General features: G+C 44.4%; 1 protein-coding gene across 2 annotated transcripts; it reads right to left on the bottom strand.

Annotated features, from left to right (window-relative positions):
* Window positions 1-53: 53 nt before the first annotated feature.
* Window positions 54-21,005, bottom strand: NPEPL1 (aminopeptidase like 1). 2 transcript variants are annotated; one of them, XM_050917784.1, is made up of 12 exons: window positions 20,851-21,005; window positions 18,378-18,563; window positions 16,340-16,510; window positions 13,864-13,953; window positions 12,934-13,015; window positions 12,643-12,785; window positions 11,414-11,491; window positions 7,323-7,423; window positions 5,609-5,732; window positions 3,420-3,596; window positions 2,142-2,252; window positions 54-880 (listed from the first exon to the last, which is right to left on the bottom strand). In XM_050917784.1, exons 1-12 carry the CDS (start codon window positions 20,998-21,000, stop codon window positions 722-724), a joined length of 1,572 nt encoding a protein of 523 aa, XP_050773741.1. In that variant the 5' UTR covers window positions 21,001-21,005; the 3' UTR covers window positions 54-721. The 2 variants fall into 2 exon arrangements, with proteins under 2 accessions (XP_050773741.1, XP_050773742.1); XM_050917785.1 differs by lacking the exon at window positions 54-880 and adding an exon at window positions 887-1,908.
* Window positions 21,006-21,910: the final 905 nt, after the last annotated feature.

Raw genomic sequence — 21,910 nt, 5'->3', positions numbered from 1 at the left:
GTTCCATAAACTCAGACCATGCATGTGCAAAGTAGACAGAAGCAAGCAGCCACTTTGTTTTGTAAATCAAGTTTATTCACAGTCCCACTATTTCTTCTTTTCTTTCCGAGTGAATATGTTCTGTTATCTGAAAGATTAAGAGCGACATAGAATTGCGTTTTGGCCCACTCTTTTGTTGACTGTAATGGTCAGCAAAAGCTTAAAGTGCAGGTACTGCACCTTACTAAAATAAAAAGCCTTTTCCCATTAGACCTTCTTTGCTGCTAAGCTGAATTGCCATGGAATAAGTCGAGCCTACAGTGGTTTCTTCTTTTTCACAGAACTTTGTTGTGAGAAGCAGTGGGGGCTGTAAGAATCGATAAAACCTCATAGAAAGTAACAAAGTAAATCAGAAGGCCTGGTAAGCAAGAGCTGCAGTGGCTTATTCATGCATTAATGCACTCGGCAAGTTTTGTGAGGTGCTTTAAGGGGGACATTTCCCTCCCTCCACTAAAGCTAGTGGAGCTCAGAGATTGCACGGTCAATGTTGTTCAACAACTGTGGGCACCAATAATTTAAAAAACAAAAGAACAGGCCATTTCATCAGAAATAAGCAATCAATCTCATCCCGACAGTAAACAAAAAAATGGCAGTTTCCCACGTGTGGTATTTTCTTTGCTTCAGAACGGATCGGTGCAAAGTGAGGTAACACAGGTGCCCCGTTGGTAAGGGCTGGGGAACATTAAACAAGGCGCCGCCTTTTAGAATCTCTCTCCATCTCCTCATCTGGAGAGTCTCCATTGCATCCCAGAGGGGACACCATGTTCAGCAGAGGATCTTCAGATGCACGGCCAAACAGGGACAGCAACAAAGCCACTCCATAACCAGTAGCTCTTTCGCCCTAGGAAAATGGTTACACTTCAGATTTTAATATCACTTGGGTGTTGCACTCATCCTCACTCTTTTCCAAGCAGGATGTAATTGGCACATCCAGGCAGAGAGCTGACCCGTGAGTCTGCGCACATTCTTGGGGTGGCATTTTCCAAAGTGCCTATGGGAGTGAGATGTCCAACTCCCTTAGCTGCTTTGGAAAATCCCACCTTTTATGTTGCCCTTGGCAGAAGAACTCTGAAGAAGCTGGCAGTGTGCTCGCAGGCAGGCATTTCTGACGAATCCTGCTGAAAAAAGTGCTAAATAAGCAGGCACCACACACAAAGGAGAAAAATGGAGAAGCCATACTAATACTTTAAGCTATGCAGATGTCTAGAAACATGCACACTACTAATGCAGAAATTCCAGTCTGCTCTGTAATAATACAAATGAACACAGCACAACATCCTTTACAATGATTGTTAACATCAAAGCAAGAATGCATTCTATGAAACTGATCTACAGATGAGTTGGAAGTAGTACATGGTTACTCTGTAAGAGAAGCCTCCTCTCTTTCTCTGGAACTGTACTCTGTGGGTTAAGTTTCGGCCAATATTGGTGAGTGGGGGAAGTTTGCACTTTACTGTAGTTTAGTAGGAGACAGAGTGCAATTGATTTTGAACAGAGAGAGACTGACAATTACTGTGTTCTATTTATCCTAACCCCTCTCTCAGCAGAGAATCCACAATTCAATACCAGAGAGGAAAATCCAGCTGCACAATTTTGTTTTGTTTTTTAAAAAGCAAAGCTTCTAGTTGGTTAGCAAGAAAAGAATGAGTGTGCAAATATCTGCTGAGGCATTGGGGGAGCAGACAGAGCCCCACAGAAATTTGACAGGCAGTCCAGACAAGCCAATCGGGAAGAGACACAACAAAGCAAACACTGTACAACCACCATGAAAGGATATTGGGCTAAATCAGTTATCCCCATGGCACGTTTTATGTACTCAGTTCCTAACTCTGTAGAAGGCCCTTAGCTGGGTTAGGAATGCACATGTTGCTGCAAATCAAAAATTAGACTAAGTAACATTTAGAGATTTTTTTTTAAATAAAAAACCCAAAATAAGTTGCCAGAATAAAGCAGGTATCTTTCTAAAATCTAGATCTCTTTGTACAGTCATTACTTCCTACAGGAAAGCTTTCCTCTCTAATTCCCCAACCCCACATCAGAGAGCCCTGCAAAAACAGCAAGCAGGAAAGGTGACAATTCACACAACAAATGAACACACTCACCGCATGGACAGGTGCTGCAATGTCTATATGGACCCAGACACCAGACCAATCGAAACCAATGTGAGAAGCGATAAAGAGCCCAGCACAGGAGCTTGGAGTATTGTCTCTGTCCTGGAGAAACAGTAAAAAGTTTGATTTTATGAGATAATTTGTCTTTAAAAATATTGTTTGTCTAAAAATAACTCGTAAAAATTTCTTTACGTTACCCAGCATTTTAGAAGAGGGGTTCGCAACCTTTTTCTTTCTGAGGCCCCCCATCATGCTACAAAAATTCCACAGCCCACCTGTGCCTCAACAACCTTTTTTCTGCACATAAAAGGCAGGGCCAACGTTAGGGGGTAGCAAGCAGGACAATTGCTTGGGGCCCATAGCCCTGTGAAGCTATGTTGCTCAGGCTTCAACTTCAGCCCCGGGTGGCAGGGCTTGGAGCCAGCCCCAGGCGGTGGGGCTTCGGCTTTCTATCCTGGGCCCTAGTAAGTCTAATGCTGATCCTGCTTGGCGGGCTCCCTGAAACCTGCTCATGGCCTCCCAGTGGGCCCTGGACTTCTGGTTGAGAACCACTGTTTTAGAAGACAATGTACAAATACATCGCTCATAAGGCCAGCCAGTTCTCAAGTATGCAAGAGTGAGCTAATGCCTGCTGCTCCTTTTTGGAGTTACCTGCCCACTCAGCTGTGTTTTCTCCTTACCTCCATCCCCCTTATTAAAACAGAACCATTGTACTTTTACTGGGACAGAAGGGGTGGGTTACACAGCCATGATGCATGTGGCCGTTAAGAAGTCAATGCAGAATCCGCCATCATACCAATTCCAACCCCAAAAACACTTTGGCACTTGTTTAGCTTAGATATACCAAGGTCAACAGCTGAAGTCACCACAGCCAGACCTGAGGCCAGGTCTTGCTCCCTTTGTCAAAAACAGAGTCATGGCCACCCAGAGGATTCAGGGGGCCTGAGGCAAAGCAATTTCAGGGGCCCCTTCCATAAAAAAAAGTTGCAAAAATATAGAATACTATATTTTCGTGGGGGCCCCTGCAGGGCCCGCAGCAAATTGCCCCATTTGCCTCACCCCTCCGGCCCCGGGCAGCCCTGAACAGAGTTGTTTGCAAGTGTCAATGGCAGGCAGGTTTCTTAAAACTTTTATCAACTACCCAGACATCATCTTTGTATCTTCTAGCCCCTCCTACAACTAGTGCATTATTCAGAACATGCACCGGGAGTCTGGCCTGAACAATTCTGATTAAATAAGGGAATTAAAGAAAAAAAGGAAAAAACCTACTGCCACAGAGTTCTTCATATCAGCTACAGCAGAGGTAAATTCACTAAAATGGAGCTCAGGACAATACACAAGAGGATGGACCAGGTCTCCGCAGTTCCTGCCAGCGATAACACAGGCCTTCTCCCAATCTTCATTATTGGTGAGGACAGCAGCATGGTATTTCCCTGTGGCAATTCCCTAGTGAGGGATAAGACACAACCGGGTAGGATTAATATGGGTTTAGTCCCAACTCTTTAGCGGACGTGCTGGATAGAACCATTTTCTTCTCCTTACTTGGCGCTAGCAGTTGCCTGCCACGTAACATGGCTATCAATGACATGCCCACTGAGCAAACATACCTGAAAACTAAAGATAAAGACTGAAGTGTTATAAACAGAGGGGTTCTGGGCATCATCAAAACATTTTACATTTCTGAAAAGAAATCCATTTCACAGTGAAATATTCCACCTTCATCTGGGCTAACACAATGGCAGACACACAAACATCTCCCTGGGGTTTCATAGCCAACAAACTATATGGCTGTATGACTGCACACCCGTTTTTGTTGGTCAGGCAATGAATTATAAATAAGATAGCTCACATGCACAGACAACCCACCTAGCATGTTGTGTCAAACACAGATAACATGGACATTGTGAATGCGGGACCCTTCATTGGAAAGGTCATTTCACCCTAGATCTCGACTCGACCTGAGACCTAGGAGCCGTATGTTGTTGGTGTTTTCCAGACAGCTACCATAGAGCAGACCGGCAGACATAAGGCAGGTTTTCAATAGGACACAGTTACACTGGCATGCACAATCCCTGATGTATGCAAAAAGCATGCTTCCAGGAACTACCCAATTTTTAAACGAAGACTAATTCTAACCCCAGACATCCAGGCCAGATCTCATCACAGGAACTACTGCCTGTTCACACCATCTTCCATAAAAATGTTATAGTGGTTTGCAAAAGTGGTATTTCAATGTTCGTTTTTACTCTTTTACTAATATTATAGACTGTGTGTAACATACGCCCTACATTTTATAACATACCTTATAAATCAAGACTTTGCCAAATAATTAACTGCAGACACCAGGCCAGATACTCAGCTGGTGGAAATCAGCATAGCTCCACTAACTTCAAAGGAACTAGTGTGATTTATATCAGTTGAAGGTCTGGCCCACTAATTTTTATCTCCTATAGAACTTCCAGTTCTTGCAACTGCTAAAAAATATACAGCTATAGTTACATCATCAGAGAAAAGTGCTAGGCCAAGCACCAAGTTCTCTTACCCGTCCTTCTGATGATGACAAAGCCTAACAACATTTCACTCCTTCATACAACAGGTCTTGAGCCTAAGCAAAGGGGAATGAGTCCAATCTGCTAGGCTGAATTTAGAAACATCCATGTGTTCACCATTATTGATGGTTATTACCTCCAGCTTGGTAAACCCCTCAGGGACTTCAGTGGGAACAGGATCAGACCATGAAAACTGAAAACAGCATCTTAAACACTGGTTCAAGTTTTCTCAAGGAGAAATTGATAAAACTGTCAACTTTTGAATAATACTGGAGCATTTAAATGAATTTCATTTGTGTCTGAATAAATTCCATTTTTTACTCATTTATGTATGAGATATAAAAGCCCATAAGGTACACAAACCATGTCTGACTAATGTAGTTATAAATATAACACGCTGGCAAAGTGTGCTGTATTCCCCTTTGTTGGCTGGTCCATGTAGAGCAGGGCAGGGCCGGTTTGTTTACCCACTGCGTCAGCAGGTTTGGCCGATCATGGCTCCCACTGGAAGCGGTTCACCGCTTCAGGCCAATGGGGGATGCGGGAAGTGACGCAGGATGACGGATGTGCTGGCCGCTGCTTCCCTCTACCCCCATTGGCCTGGAGCAATGAACCGCAGCCAGTGGGAGCCGCGATCGGCCAAACCTGCCGACGTGGCAGGTAAACAAACTGCCCCGGCTTGCCAGGGTAAGCACGCGTGCCAAAGGTTGCCAATCCCTGATGTAGAGGATAACAGCCTATTACTGCTGCTAGCTAACAGAGTTATTTTTCCAGCTCAAGTTGTAGAGACCTGTGGTCTGTAGCTGAAGGTGCAGCATGCTGTCACCACAGACAACCTGCAGTGGTGGCATGGAGCCGTTACAATAAAACGCTGTCCTCCAGCAACCCAGAGGCTTTGCAAACAAGTACCTGAGCTCCGGTGAGAGTGGCCATGTCCAGAATGATATCAGCACCAAGATCCTTGCACGCGTACGCTACTCCATCAGCCAACACCAGCCTGCCCTCTGCATCAGTATTGTTGATTTCCACAGTTCTGGGAAGAAGACGTTATTTAATGCAACAAGATTTCAGGTTGGGAATTATGTATGCAAAGAGATCCTGCTCAGCAGCTCTAAGATCCAACACTGCTGCAAAGCGAAAAATATAAAGAATATGCATTTACTTCTTATTTCAAGCAAGGAACCCTTTCCTTTAAAGTTTCAGAACACCGTGTACCTGAGCGTCTAGTGCTGGCTTTATCATATGTCCTACAGTCTGCAGGGCAGGGACCAGCTTTTTAATGGGTTTGTAAAGTCTCTCGCACAATGGAGTGCGATTTCTAGGCATTACTGCAATATAAATAAGAATAGATACGAACAGCAACAGCTATCTATCGTCAGTTTAAAGAGCCCTAAACACTCAGGCAACGCTAACCTATTACTGGAACTGGGACTCTACAAAGCGAGGATGAAAATGGACAAAATCTGATGCTGTTCTGCTCAGATGGGAATCAGATTAGAACGATGTCTTACAATGTGCTAGCAAGAAGAAAGCATCCACTTCCAAACACACAGGAAACGCACAACTACGGATATGTGGAAAAACAGCATCAGAATTTGAGAGGGAAAAAATGAAATTAGAGGTTTTTGCATTTTGGTTTGTAGTCAGAAAAATTGTCATTTTTCAGGGAACCTGTAAAACTTTGAGGCCCCGCCCCGCCCCACCCCACCCCCCAGCTGCATTTCAGAAAAAAAAAGTTAACTCTTGTGTGAAAATGTTCTTGTTTTCAGTCAAAATGGGGAGATTTCATGCAAACAGCTCCAAAATTTCAGCCAAGGACACAGGTTGTGATGTTCTATTTCATACTTTTAGGGTAGTTGCTTTCCCAATGTCATTTCCATGAGTGCTCTTCAAAGAAAAGGGTGATTTTTCCTCTCCCATCTAATGCTAAAAAGTAAGCAGTGAATTAGAGAAGCTGATCCTTTATACAGATCCTTTAATGACCTAGAACAGTTGTCTGGGAATCAGGTAAGAATCCTTTATTATCTGAGCCCATTTCAGGACTTAATGAGCAGATTTTCAAGATACCGATGAAGATTTTGGGGCAAAGATTTGTCAAAAGACCTGGTTTCATTTTTTCAGATTTTGAAATTTCAAAACGAAAAACGAGGATGAAAATTTTTGTCATTTTCCATCCTCATCCCATTTTTCAACCAGCTCTAGTTGACCATTGAGATGTGAGATTTTTACAGCAATATATTGCATAAAATAAACAACTTATAACCGTCTTTTGTTTCTTTACATTCTCCAATTTAAAACTTGCTGCAGATGTTAATATTGTTTGATTTATTCTCAGTTACTTGGCTAAGGTATCGTGGACTTCCTTCGGCAAGGTGTCTATTGCTGGCAAATGTATCAATGATATGAGGGTTTATTATTAGTACTGCGGTAGTATCTCAAGCCGAGTGATGTGTACAAACACAGAATGACAACAATAAAAGGTCCTTGCCCCTTTAAGAGCTTACAATATAAGAAAATGGATTCTACAGCTATACACTTTGTTCACTTGAACTGGAGCCATTTAAATAAAGTGGAGAGACAAAGCACTACTAAATAGGTCTATGGAAGGGACGGACAATCTTACTTTCCCGAGTAAAGGACATGGATGTCATCAGGTCTTGTTGCATTAGGCCCAACAGAATTTTCAGCCAAGCAAAAAACAGCATGAAGATTGTCTTTAAAGCCCTGTAACAATAAGAGGAGAGATGCAATTCAACATAATGCACACAATAGTTTACTGGGACAGAAATTAATGAGGGATTCTGGCTTTTAGATGCAACTATTACCATGAAATGCATTTATCATGTGCAAAATCTGTGCCAAGTGGCTTCTAGTCTGGAGCTGATCTCAAGATATGTAAACTCATTGGGGCAGGGACTATCTTTTTGTTCTGTGTTTGTAGAGTGCCTAACACAATGGAGTCCTGAGCCATGACTGGGGCTCCCAGGTGCTTTGGTAATACAAATAATCAAAAAAGACTGTGTAGAGATTCACTGACTGTAGCTTCTGAGTTTTCAGTGGAGAGATAATAAGGAACCTAACAAAAAGAAAGCAGCACAGGCTGAGAAGAAAGCATGTGTACGTGTGTGTTAGGGTGGGGAACTAAAGCTTTTGCCAGCTGTTTAAATAACTGATTTCAGCCTCTTTCACTCTCTGGCACATGGAGGATTCTGAAGAACAACTGGTTTTTAAAAAATTGTCATTTATTTATTTAGTTTGTTCTCATTTCTGTTGTCAGGTTCAGTGGGCGGCGCTGGTGGGCTACGATATACAGGAGGTCACACTAGATGATGGAGTGGTCTCTTCTGGCCTTAAACTCTGTGACATCAGAATTAAAAAGTGTCTGTTCAAGATGTCTGCATCAACAGAGCTGGTTGAAACTTTGTGAAATTTCATTATTTGATCAAAATAATCTAGAAGTTTTTGTAAATTATTTTTGCTCTTTTTGACCAGCTCGAATAGGGTCAATCCAATCCAAAGCCTATTGACGCTGACAGGTGTCTTCTAACTGACTTCAATGGGCTCTGGATCAGGCCCCTACTAAGTCCAAGCTCCTTATACATAAAATCAGAGCATTACTATATGAACAATAGTGGTGCAGATTTTCAGAAATGTGCTACTGCACATGTTCAACCTCAATACAGCCCTAAAAGCACGCTCAAAACACAGAGACTAGGGACAATACTTCTAGCTACTGAAACATCTCTAGCCACAAATAAAAGATTCAGATAATAAATGCTTTCAACATGACAATTATAAAGACTCATGACAGCATGTTACAAAGTAGTTCACGATGAATGGGCTTTTATTTTCCAATGCTTGCGTTTTCTATTACTTCTATTTTAGTCTCGAGTGATGCCTTGGGGGCCTTTGATAAATTGCTCCCATCCCTATCACTTCCGGCAATCTCAGGGAAAAGCCTGCAGTAGTTATGAAGAAGGCTAGATACAATAACAGCTGGGCTACAGCCATTTGTGAACTGTAAGCCTTCTAAAGAGGACCCCTAAAAGAACAACTGCCAGGCCATGTGGACCCCAATTGGATCGAACCAGATGCCAGAAGAGATCTGATGGAAAGTTGATTCTCCAGACAACAAGCTGAGTGACCTTATTGCCTATTACCTGTCCATTGCCCTACAAGGCCTACTTATAATTAGCAATCTCCCCATGGAGGACATGCCAATGCCTCCTGACTTTCCGAAATTCCACTATGAAGACTTCATTTGGAAGACGACTGGCAGTCTTAGAGTATGGTATCCACATGCGTGTCAATGCATCACTTCCCATCCCACACTGGTTTACTGCAGGATTTCTCATACCTGATTGTCCATAAGAGACGAGATACTCGTCCATCCAGTCTATGAGTCTGATCCAATACAGCATTTCCTAGGGTTCCCCCACTTCTAAATGGTACCATAAGGTGTCAACCAATGAAAAAGAATTATCACTCTGTAATCTCCTATTTTGCTGTGAGCTACACTGCATGCTCTTAGAAGCTGGCAAATAATTTGTATTTTCCCTTCCCTCTTTTTCTCTCTTTCTGATTAAGTCCCACTCTGTTTTCTTCTGGTTTATAACCAGTTTATATTTGTATTTTGTTTGATGACATTTTAAAATATATCACTGTTTTCATGTGTACAACATACCAAGTGCCCTGAGATTGGGGGTGGGAGGGGAGGGCTCTTTTTTGTGGGGGAGGAGGAGGGGAGCGTGGCAGCTGTGTCTTAATAAATCTGCTTTGATCCCCTTTCACAGTTTTCAACAGCAGCAGCTGCTTTTAAAAGAAGCAAACTCTTGGGTGTGTCAGAGGTCAGTTTCACTAGGGATCTTTTGATAAGCTTCACCTGCTAGAGAAGCCAGGACTTGCTGAGCCAGCTCATGGTCTTAAGTCCAAAGGGCTAACCCAAGAGTTAGATTGGCTCTTTGTACTTTGTAAATTAAAGCCAACAACCATTCCTATAAACGGACAGCAGCAGGGAACCATCAAATAACCTCGCACACAAGAGCTGGGATACTTTACAAATAAAGGGATACAAAAGACACTGTGCCAACCAGAACCTCCTCCTGGGCAAAGTTGATCTGCATGACAAAAAGCTTTTCTATTCATGTCCCATAAAAGGAATTCCACCAAGCGGGTGTATATTTACTCCTCTACATAGGAAATGCAGCTAAACTAATGCTTAGAAATGTGGACATTCCATCCCATCCCATTATCAAATGTCCCGACAGATCATTGAATCCTGTTAGTTTCTCTTGCAGGTTCTACACGTTGCTTTTAAAATACCTTAAATCAGTAACAACAATGAATACTCCCCTACTGTCCAAATTACAACTTTCAGATAGCTTCTTTTTGGACTTATTTACCTGGCATTTATTCTAGAAATTTTAAAACTAAGCAATAGGATCCTGTGTTTACAAATACATAGGCCTGGATTTTCTCAGAAATACAACAGCCTTTGCAGGCTTAATTTGCCCAGACTAATTTTACTGCCATATTGCACAGTTATAGTAATGGTGTGTGAAAATGACCAGTCACTTACATGTACATTTATCATGACTGTGAGCAATAACTGCACACAATTAGGTGCACATGCACTTGTAAAACTTTGGTGCACAATCGCTGAGGGATAATTAGTATAAAACAAAGTCAAGTTGTCATGCTGACTGCATACATGGCTTTCGTAGTCCCACCGGTGTGCTGTGAAAATTCTGCCTTGTCCTTTGGCATTGTGTGTGTGTGATTTAAATTATTTGAGGCATGACAGTTACAGAGCTAGCAGCTTCGCTTAAGCTGCTCCTTGCAAATTTGCTTCCAACTGCGAGACTGTGCAGATAACTATGAGGTTTATAGTCCTTCAACATCAAACAATCCTGTTATAGCCAAGAACATAGCTAAGGTCATAATAAACTGCTGGGAAATGGAAGTTTGGCATCTGACCATCTCCTGGACAGATCTTCTCTCAGACTTGTATGTTAATCCACAGCAGCAAATGTTCTTTGAACCCTGGATATTTCTTGGAGGCAATGGTTGCTCCATCAGCAAGACTTACAGTGACTGGATTTATGGTGAAAGCTGAATCCCTCTGGCGGCGTTCACACTAGGTTTATTATTATTATTCAGAACGGTTCCCAAAATTTCAAGGTTTGGCTTTATGCTAGTCTCCTTCTACCTTCTGTCCACAGGAGCAAACCAAAAGCCAGCTCCTTGCAAGACCACAAACTGTCGATGGAGAAAGACAAGCCTGTTTTCCCAGTGTTCATACCTTATCTACCGGTTTGCTGACAATAAAGAAAACATTCAATGCCCTCACCTGAGGCAGAATGGATGTGACCCAAGAACTAGCATCAATGAAATCCTCAGGATATGAGCATACTTAGCACTTACACATATAGGCTCCGGTCTGGGAAAGTGATTTCCTGACTCGGGGCCCTAGTGCTTTACAAACATTAATTCCCAAGACCCCAGTGATGTATGTAAAAGAGCAACCTCCCGATTTCACAGAGAGACAGGCACTGATGCGTAGCTAGTTGTCCAAGCCCACTCACAGTTAGAACTCTGAAGCTCCTAGGCCCCAGTCCAGGGAATGCAGTACTAGACAAGACTGCATCTTCTTGGCAGTACGTGAACTTGGGCACGAATTCTGATCTAAGTGATGTTGAGTAAGATTTCACTTACTTGCTTTACCGTGGCTTTGAAGGCACCCAAAACAGCAGCTGCTCCACCACAGTCACGTTTCATGCCAGGCATAGTTGTCTATTTAAAACAGAAATACATATATATTTGTGTGTGTGTGTGTGTGTGTGTGTGTGTGTGTGTGTGTGTGTGTGTGTGTGTGTGTGTGTGTGTGTGTGTGTGTGTGTGTGTGTGTGTGTGTGTGTGTGTGTGTGTGTGTGTGTGTGTGTGTGTGTGTGTGTGTGTGTGTTCAAAAACGTAAGGGAGAGTCTCAGTTGTATTCCCTGTTAAAACCAGAATCTCTGATGCAACCTTAACTCTCAAAGCTTTGGCTTTGCACCTTAACATTTTAAGACAGAAAATGTACAAATGCTATTGCTAACCCACTGAAAATGAACACCTTGCACTTTTTTGCTACACAAGGGAAGCTTTCATAACAAGATCTGCATACTGGACAAGCCAATTTTATGTTAAATACAGTCAATTCTCCAGACATTGTTTCTGTCTGGCTCTTACTGGATCCTGTTTTAAAGCTGAAAATAGTAAACTTCTGTTGCTATTTCAGCATATAAAGTCAACAGGCTTCAGCGTCTCTAAGGGACTGACAGCATGAGTTAAAGTCGATGGGTCTCTTTCCATTGACATGGAGGGGTTTAGGATCATGCTTTAGGTTCAGGAAAGAAGGCCCTTCAATTCTGGCTTTCTTCTAATGCTACAAGCTACTGCAGGAGGAAAATATCAGCAATTTAACTGCTTTGCCACATGTTCCCAGAACCTTATTTGCCACTTTCACCCTTATAGCTTGTTTACAGATGTGCAGCCATGAAGGATCTCAAGTATAAGTGTTTAACTCAAGGAAAAACATCTCATTTTCCATGGACATTTCCAACATAAATTATCCACTTCGACTTTATCACAAGCAAAGATGGAAGCAGGGCACTGGGTATGTCTACACTGCAATCAGAGCGGTGACTGCAGCACACGTCGACAGACCTGAGCTAGCTTTGACCCAGCTAGCACAAACAATAGTCGTTAAGCCATGGGCTATCTGTTCCTGCCCTGGATTCTGGGTATGTAGTGAAGACATGTGGCGGAATGTGCTGCTGTAGCTTAACTGTTCGTCATTTGACATACCTAGAAGAAAGCTAGTTCGAATACATCTACATGTGCTGACTGAAGTGTAGACATTCCCCCAGCCACCTAGTCTATCTACAGATACAGCATTTACATACCTTTCCCTTAATGCTGAGGCCTCCAGTGTCATACACAATACCTTTCCCAACCCATGCAATGGTTTGTGTAGCACCATCCGGGGTGTGGCTGAGTACTGCTAGGGCAGGTGGATGCACAGCTGCTTTGCCAACTCCATAGATACCTGGAAAAGAAAGATTGAAAAACCTGAGTTGTTAAGGAACTGTGTGTGTGGGGAGAGGGGATTTGTATAAACAACTAAAGTCATAATGAAGTGGGGACTATCCTGAAGTAAACTGAAGATGAAAGACTGAGCTTTCAGCAAGACATACCTCCAAATCCCTTCTCATTCAGCTCCTCATCACGAATAATGGTTGGAACAATCCCAAGATCCTTGCCAACTTTTTTGATTTCCTTTAAGGTTATCATAAAAAAAAATATATATATATATATATAAAATTAAAAAATTATAATTAGCCAATGTTGATTAGAATGTGCATGTGTCTTTCCAAAGCTAAAGATGCCCACCAACACATCCACGGTGTGCGAAGCCACAAAGCGTTCAAGATCTTGGGCCTGATGCTGATCTCTTGACAGTGTGGTTCTTTTGACTTCAGTGGCGATACCACTGATTTATGACAGCGTGAGGGCTGACTCTGGCCTTTAAGTTCTGATAGAGACAGGAACTTTCATAAGAAGGCCAGCTAGCCTCCACAGAAGGCACTTTCCTGTATCAGACCATGATGAAATAGAGAAGGAAAGTTCATGCTCTCAGAAACTTTGCATAATAGTAAAATAATTTGCACATACGGCTCCTTTCCCCCCATGGTCCCTGAAACACTCCACAGTGATAACTGAATAGCATTCCCTTTTCATGGATGGGGAACAAATGGCTAAGAGACTCATTTCCAAAAGGGGGAACACCCTAGAACCAATGGGAACTGTGAGCATCCAGTACCTCTGAAATATCAGCCTTAAGTGACCTGTCCAAAAACTATGGAGTAAGCCAGTGGCACAATCAGAAAGAGAATCCAGCTCTCCGGACTCGTGATCTGTTTAACTGGGCTTCCCTCAAACTCACCAGTGCTCTTGAGCTGCGAAAGGGTCAGATGCTACTGACAGGCCTGTAACAGCTTCTTGGGGATGCCTGCCATCATTCACACTGCACAAGACTTCGCTAAGAGATGCCAGCATTAATTCTAGACCAGGACATTCAAGACAGACTTCCAATAAGCAACTCTGTTGCAAGGCGTACCACCAACCTCCAGGAAGCTGTTAGTGTTCATCTCATTGCATGGGGTGTCCACAATGCGAGCAGCCAGCCTCACTCCTTCTGTAGCACTTGCCAAACACTGGAAATAAAAGAAATGGAAGGTACAGACATTTGAGAGTTGGCGGATTAATTGCACAACACTGCACAGAAATTGGGTTCAACGTAAAGGTACAAGACATGCAGTTCTCCGATTCTCAGCTGCAACAGATCCTTGTTTAAGTCCAACACTGTTGCAATGCCTATTCTTCAGCTCCAATTAATTAGCTGTGCCTTAAGGAAACTGAATTCCTTTGCTGCGTGAATTGACAGCACAATATAACAGTCCTTTTCACTGTCCTACTGAACAATCACACAGTGCAATGTCAAGTTATGAATGCAATGGAGAGGGCATGAAACCGATTCATATAACGAAGGGCTCCCATAAACAGTGGGCTACTTATGCTGGAAGCCTGTGGAAATGATATCATCCTTTGGAGGGGAGGCTGTAGAGCTGATAAACTCTGGAGGCTTCAATGCTGAAGTTTACTATTGCAATACATTCTACATGGGCTTCCATCTTAAACTGGCCCAGACAAGGAAGATGGTGCAGAATAGAGCAGCCTGCCTGGTGAGTGGTGTATCCAAAAGGAAGCATGTGACATCAGTGCTCTGGGGTCTGCATGAGCCATCTCAGATTTTCTGGGTTGAATTTATGGAGTGGAATCCTAGCCTCACTGAAGTCAACGATGAGTTTTTTCACTGAATTCAGTTGGGGAAAGGGTGTCAGGATTTCACTCTAGAGCCGTGGTTCTCCAACTTATTTGATCACATCCCTTTCTTTGTGTCTGCAGAAGTTTACGACCCCTCGCCACCCAAGTACATATACTGATTAAAAAAATCCACTTGCAACTCACTAAATATCAAAAACTGTAAGGTACTGATTCAAACAGACGCCCAATTCTGAAGGCAACGCTGCTACCAGTAGCTTCTCATACCCCGCCCTATAATATATTCTGCGCCTCCACAGTGAGGAGGCCATACCCCAGTTTGAGAATCTGGAGTCTAGGGGTTGATTTTGAGCCTTAAAGCCTTAAGTGGCTTGGGCTCTGCCTCCATGATGGGGTCCATTTTCAGTACTCATAGGATAATACTTAGTTCTGCCATGTGTGCAGGGCACTGGACTAGATGACCCCTCGAGGTCCCTTCCTGTCTTATGATTCTATGACTTTCTTGTCCGCTGTTACGCGACTGCTCTAGATTGTACTATACTGTCATAACAAAGATGCTTAGAGCCTGGGAAAGCCAGTTTAAAAAAGAAATAAACACAACTATATCTTGCCCTTAGCCAATTTATGAATACTTCCCTGCCACCCTCACAAAAACTGATTAGCTGGGCTGGCATCATTTTGTGTTGTGTAGCTAATCCAGCTCACAAGCCAGGGCAGAAGCAAAGGCATAAACTAGAAAAATTTGTAACTGCTCTTCTGACAGGGACAAGTGTCAACTCAGTGACACTAGTCAACCTAGGCCTCTTCAGCTCCATCACAGCCAAAAAACATGGTTGAGGGGTTCCTGCAACTAATCAAGTGATATGCTAAGTTCATGCTGTATAATACAGACTTGCAGCTTAACTGTGACTGATTACTTCTCTAGTGCAGAGGTTCTCAAATTGGGAGTCGTGATCTCTCAGGGGGTCACAAGGTTATTACTTGGGGGGTCGCGAGCTGTCAGCCTCCACCCTCAACCACACTTTGCCTTCAACATTTATAATAGTGTGAAATACAAAAAAAGTGTTTTTAATTCATAAAGGGCAGGGGCGCATTCATACATTTGCTGTGTGAAAGGGATCACCAACACAAACATTTGAGAAACACCGCCCTAGTGTCTCATCTCTGGCTACAAAGTTTCACTAGGAGAATAAAACACTGAGGTGATGTAATGTGACATATAAATATCATAGGCCATATTCTGGCCCCAGAATATTCAGCTACTGGTGACTTCAATGAGAGATGTACATATGTAACCAATGGTAGAATTAAGCCTCATAAAAGCAGGATAAACTTACTGTAACTTCCTTTGGCTGGAAACATATACACATGCCTGATTCAATGCAATATAAGGCCATACGTTAAAATCTATTAATTGCACTTAAGACAAACATTATAGAAGTGACGTCTCTGTGCGATGTGTTTGTACAGTTCTCCGAGGACACAGGAGTCTGATCCCTGATTGAGATCTTTAAGAACAGGTACCTCTGCAAAAATATCTTCAGCATTACCAATTCTGAACGCTATAAAGTAAAAATCACATAAGTGGTAATAAAACTGAGTTGATCTGTGGCCATTTCTTATCTTGAGTGCAGTAGACTCTACATTCGCTAGCTACTGACTGGTAATTCATATCAGTGTAACAGTTCTGAAAGAAAACTGGGCTGGATATACAAGGAGCAATGTGACAGCTAACTGAGGGAAAAATCTGTAACTTACGTTAAGGGTTGCCACTTCTATGGGCCCATTGTTCTGTCCAACCAGGAAAAACTCCACAATTACAGTTTTCTTCTCTGTGCGCCTAGATGCACTGGATCGGTGCGTGAACAGTGGGAATGCCCTGGCTAGCGCACAAGCTGAGGCAAAGACTTCAGAGCGCTCACATACCATCTGAAATACCAGCAGGAAGACAAATGGGTCACAAAGTGTTAGAAGGGGATGGAACTGGATTAGGGGCTCTGTTATCCTTGATAAAAGTGCCAGGGACAGAAAAGAGAAGGCTCTCGGGCCTGGCCTATACATAGACTTTAAATTGGTTAAACTATTTCAGTTAGGGAGTGATTTTTTTCCTGCAAGTTATACTGGTATAACCCCTCGTGTGGACACAGTTATACCGGGATAAAGGGGCCTTAGACCAGAATAGCTTCTTCCATTTCCCATACGGGGATAAGCTCTACTGCAGGACCCTGTAGCACTTTTATCCAGGTGAAAGTATGTCCACACTGGGGTGTACGTACTAATTTAATTACACTGATATAGTCAAAGTGTTTCAACTCTGGTGTATAGTCAAGGCCTAGGAAGCGTGGGAATTGCTGGTCTATATTCCAAACACATTGACAGGGAAATTACTACTATGGAAAAGGCTAAATATTAACTTTGGGCGCTTGATACATGCAGTAGATTCTTGACATCTACAATAGGAATGAGAAATGGAAGAGTGTTTTAGAGAAACGTTACAAATGTTAACTCAGAAGGTACAGACTTTGATCAACTGGGCTCCCAACTAATTTTTCATGTGATGAGTGTTGTAGATAGCCTAACAGTTTATCTAGAGTTTATCTATCTCCAGTTGCAGCAGTTTAACTAAATCTTTTTCTAGACTAGGATTTAAGGTGTGACATTAGCAGGTGTTCGCTAACACGTTTTCAGAGTCTAGTGTAGACAAGGCATATTATTGCCTCTAATATGTCCTAAACTGGTTGTGTAGCATGTATTAAAGGCAGGAGGCTGCTTCTACATAATACTTTTAAAACACGTTTGCTAGTATGTGTTAATGTCACACCTTAGATCTCGTCTAGACAAGGCATCTATTGCTGCAAACCCTTTGTTTGGGCTCTTATTCCAGATGAAGAGTGCATTACATTAACCTAGCTTAAACCTGTTCAAAAAACACAATAAAAACAATTCTTAAAGTGATTTAGTTAAACTGGTGTTCACCTTGTGCCCAGACTAGCTCTTCCACTTAGTCCTTGGCTATGCTGGAAAGTTGTACCACATTATGGGTATGTCTACACTGCAGCTGGGAGCATGCCAACAGCAGAGCAGCATGCGAACAACAGGTCTCGGGAATCCAAGCGGGTTTGTACTCAGGTAGCTAGTCTGAACCACTGCCTGTGCTACCCCTAGATATGCTGCTTTTTGGTGCATTAGCTAGAGACAGCTTCCGTGTCTGTCTACCTGCAGAGAGAAACACCTTCCCAGCTGCAGTGTAGACAAACCCTGCGATTATACCAGTAGAGTTATACCTATGCAACCACACCCCCTAGCATAGACACAGTCATATTGCTATAAAGAGCTATATACAGTATAGCTAGCCCAGCATGGAAAAGGGAATAAGTTACACCTCTACCCCAATATAACACGAATTCGGATATAACACGGTAAAGCAGCGCTCCGGGGGGGCGGGGCTGCACACTCTGACGGATCAAAGCAAGTTCGATATAACGCGGTTCCACCTATAACACTGTAACATTTTTTGGTTCCTGAGGACAGCGTTATATCGGGGTAGAGGTGTATATCAGTATAAATCTTCTTTACGGTGGTATAATTGTGTCCACACTAGGGCTTTTATTGCTTTAACTGTTTTGGTAAAAACAAAAAAACAAAAAAAATCCCCATCCCGCTCTAACTGAAATAATTATACCGATAAAACTTTCAAGTATAGACAAAGGCCTTATTCTACAGACCAGACTTCCTGGAATACAAGAAAATGCTTAACTTGGCTTTTTAACAAAGGTATTTTCTAACTGTCACTTACAACAATACATCTGTTGATGCCTCCTGGAAGACAGTTTCGAACAAGGCGGGTGATGAAGTGAGCTGCAGATGGGCTATTGTGTCTGCTAACCCTGGAAGGTAAAGCAGCTACGGTGGCATAGTTCAAGTAGAGGGGACAGTTGTCGGTGGGATTTGGATTCAGAGTGCTTAATGCAGCCTGCCATATCTGAGAGGAGGAGGAAGGGAAAGAAATTAAAAGCAAAGAACAGTACAACACTTTTCTATTCGTCTCATTCTTGGTATTTCTGATGGTTTCCGCAACTGTAATATTTAGGTGCGGAAAGTGCAGAATGATGCACCTGAGTTTAAACACAGTATCCACTAGTATCCACATGCAGGCAACTTTTTTTATGATGTCTTTATACACACAACTTGAATATGGGGAACCTATTGGTTAATCAGGAAGATACGTACTTCCATAGGCAGTGCAAGTTATGTCTGATACTGCATTAAACATGGAAACAGGCCATTTTATGTAATAGGTATTCAAAGCCGTTTTAATTAAAACTGTTTTAATAGTGATAAAAAGCTGGTTTGATTTATTAGCATAGAATATACAGCCGTTTCACATGGCCATTTAATTAAAAAAAGGAGATGAGAGCCAGTTGTTCTTCACTACAGACATACAGTCCAATCAAGATCTGCCACACATCTTGCAAGCTAAAAACCGTAATGTAAAAATATTTGTGGTTGTCCCGTAATTTTTAAAAAGTCATTAGGAGCATCAAAATAAAAACAGATCTACACATTTCATCCAAACAGCTGGGAGAGGGGGAAAAACAACAACATGATACATTTCACCCTTTTCTGAAAATCCAATTTAGGTCTCAAACTTGCCATCTGGCAAGCAAGAATGTATATTTCAGTAATTACATTAATTACAATATCCTCAGCTGGCATTGCTAGAACACCTATGACCTAAAAGAAACAAAAAGCACTTTACACCCATCAAAGCAGAAGGAAGGTAAGATCAGTTCTACATTTTAAGTTGCAACGGTTGCCTCCGTGGGCACATGGCAAATCCCACAGATCTTCCAGAACAGCAACAGGCTCCTGCCAGAAGTTGCTATCTTAACTGCTGTGCCTGGAACCCCTACCGGATCCCTCGACTGGGAAAATGACCTGCCAAGTATCTCTCAGCTGGGAGGGGGGATTCCTTTGGGGAGGTGCCATTTTAAGGTTCATTAATAGCAGTGGTTCTCAAACTGGGGGTCGGGACCCACAGGGAGTTGCGAGGTTATTACATGGGGGGGTCGCAAGCTGTCAGCCTCCACCTCAAACACTGCTTCGTATCCAGCATTTACAATGGTGTTAAATATATAAAAAGGTGTTTTGAATTCATGAGGGAGCCGCACTCAGAAACTTGCTATGTGAAAGGGATTATCAACACAAAAGTTTGAGAGCCACTGATTTAGAGCATCGTTCACTGAGAGGCCAAGGATTTTGCTTTGTGGATTTCAAGGAGACATTTAAAATCTCATTTCACTTGAGAGGGCCCTGCTAAGCCCTCCTTCCCCACAACTCTCTGCCCCCAGCCCCAATCCCCTGAACTGGGGCTCCCCTCACAGGGATGCAACCACACCATGGTTTGAGGCAGGGCTCTGAGGCCCCCTTCACCAGAAACTGCTCCGCTAGGACAGGCAATCAGAGCTAGTCGCTTCCAGTCACAGCAACTCTATTTCTGCTCAGAAAACACATGAAGGTGCAGGGTCAAACACCCTGTGATTTGCTGACTTCCCCTGAGATTTCCCGTTCAGTCCCCACCCTGCAGTGGCAGGCTCAACCAGCTGCAGAGCTAGGAGATTAGAGCTGAGTGCAACCCACCCAGCCTGGAAGAGGAAGGATGCTCTGGTGGGGCCCAGGCACAGAGGTATTAGGTAGATGTTTAATCCTCAGGGATTTTATCCCATGGGGGATTAAACACCCCCGCCCCCAAAGGGGGACTATGCACCCTGCACCACCAGGACACCCAAGCCAAACCTCACTCCAGGAGGGAATCATGCACCTTCAGCCCTCCAGAGTCTCCCTCCACACACATGCAGGGGCCCAGTCATGCACCTGGCAGCCAGGTGGGATGAGCGACCCAGGGGAAGGAGCAGGGGGAAAATCAGCCTTGACCCTAAAGAAGCCCAATTTGTAGAGTGGGGGTGCTGAGAGGCAGTGATTCAAATTTTTGTGATGGAAACCACTTGAAGCCAGCCAGGGCTTGCGGCGAGCTGGGGGAGGACATACACCCTGAGGCCCTGGAGAAAAGGGGCCCTAGAGAAGAGCCCAGCATGCATCCCGCAGCCCCGCCCGCGGAAGGGGGGGAGGAGATCATGCACCCCGCAGCCCCGGGGGGAAGTCGGGGTGGGGAGTACCGTGCACCCCGCCGGTCGGGGGGGAAGACCGGGAGGGATACCGAGCCGCAGCCAGCGAGCTGCGGGGGAATCGTGCCCCCTGCCCGGCCTCACCTCCTCGCTGACCCGTGGCTGCAGCTTGCCCCGCAGCTGGGCCCAGGGCAGGCGATGCAAGTTGTGCAGCTGGCCCAGCACGAGCAGCGGGCGGCTCTGCGGATCCGCCTCCCCGGCGCTGGCCTGGAACTCCAGCTGCACGTTCGCCATCTTCCAGCCCGGCCGCCTCCCCGCGCAGCGCCGCCGCGGGCGCCCCGTGCGGCCGCGCCGGGCACAGCCGGCTCCGCGGGGGCACGTCCCCCCTGGGCATTCTGACTTGCAGCGAGCTCAGCGGTTCGCAACACCCTCGCCGTGCGGGGGGGTGGGGGGAACGGAGGCGACTCGTTGGGAATAAATAAAATCACCCCCCACTTTTTTGGTTGGTTGAAAAATTCTGAAATGTAAACTGACAAAGCCCTGCCTGGAATGATTTAGTTGGGGTTGGTCCCCAACCTTTTTTGTCCGACTAGCCACTGGCGGTGGAGGACGGGCGGCTCCAGACACCAGCAGGCCAAGAGCGTGCCTGGGGCGGCAAGCCGCGGGGGGCACTCTGCCGGTCGCTGCTAGGGCGGCAGGCAGGTTGCCTTCAGCGGCTTGCCTGCGGAGGGTCCACTGGTCCGGTAGCTTCGGCGGACTTCCCGCAGGCTGCTGCCGAATTCATGGGACTGGGGACCTCCCGCAGGCAAGCCGCCAAAGGCAGCCTGCCTGCCATGCTGGGGGGCAGCAAAATGCCTAGAGCCGCCCCGGCAGACGAGCATCCGCCGACAAACGGCAACGTCAATAGGCGTTGCCGTTGAAATGCCACCAACAAGCAGCATCATCCAGAGGCATCACCGCCAAAATCGGCGGCATTTTGGTGGCAACGCCTCTGGATGATGCAGTTTGTTGGCGGCATTTTGGCGGACACGGTGTTGGGGACCCCTGGACTAGATGACCTCCCGAGGTTCCTTCCAACCCTGATATTCTATGAAATGTTTCAAGCTGCCCCTAGGCCAAGCAACAGGCAGCAGCTCAGGATTTCGACTCCACCGCGCTGGGATGGGTTTGGAAAGCAAGAGAAATGTGTGAGCCACAGCTGGCT

The sequence above is a fragment of the Gopherus flavomarginatus genome, chromosome 11 (assembly GCF_025201925.1).
Source record: "Gopherus flavomarginatus isolate rGopFla2 chromosome 11, rGopFla2.mat.asm, whole genome shotgun sequence".
Classification (NCBI taxonomy): Eukaryota; Metazoa; Chordata; order Testudines; family Testudinidae; genus Gopherus; species Gopherus flavomarginatus.
This window is presented reverse-complemented; position numbering and strand designations above follow the sequence as displayed.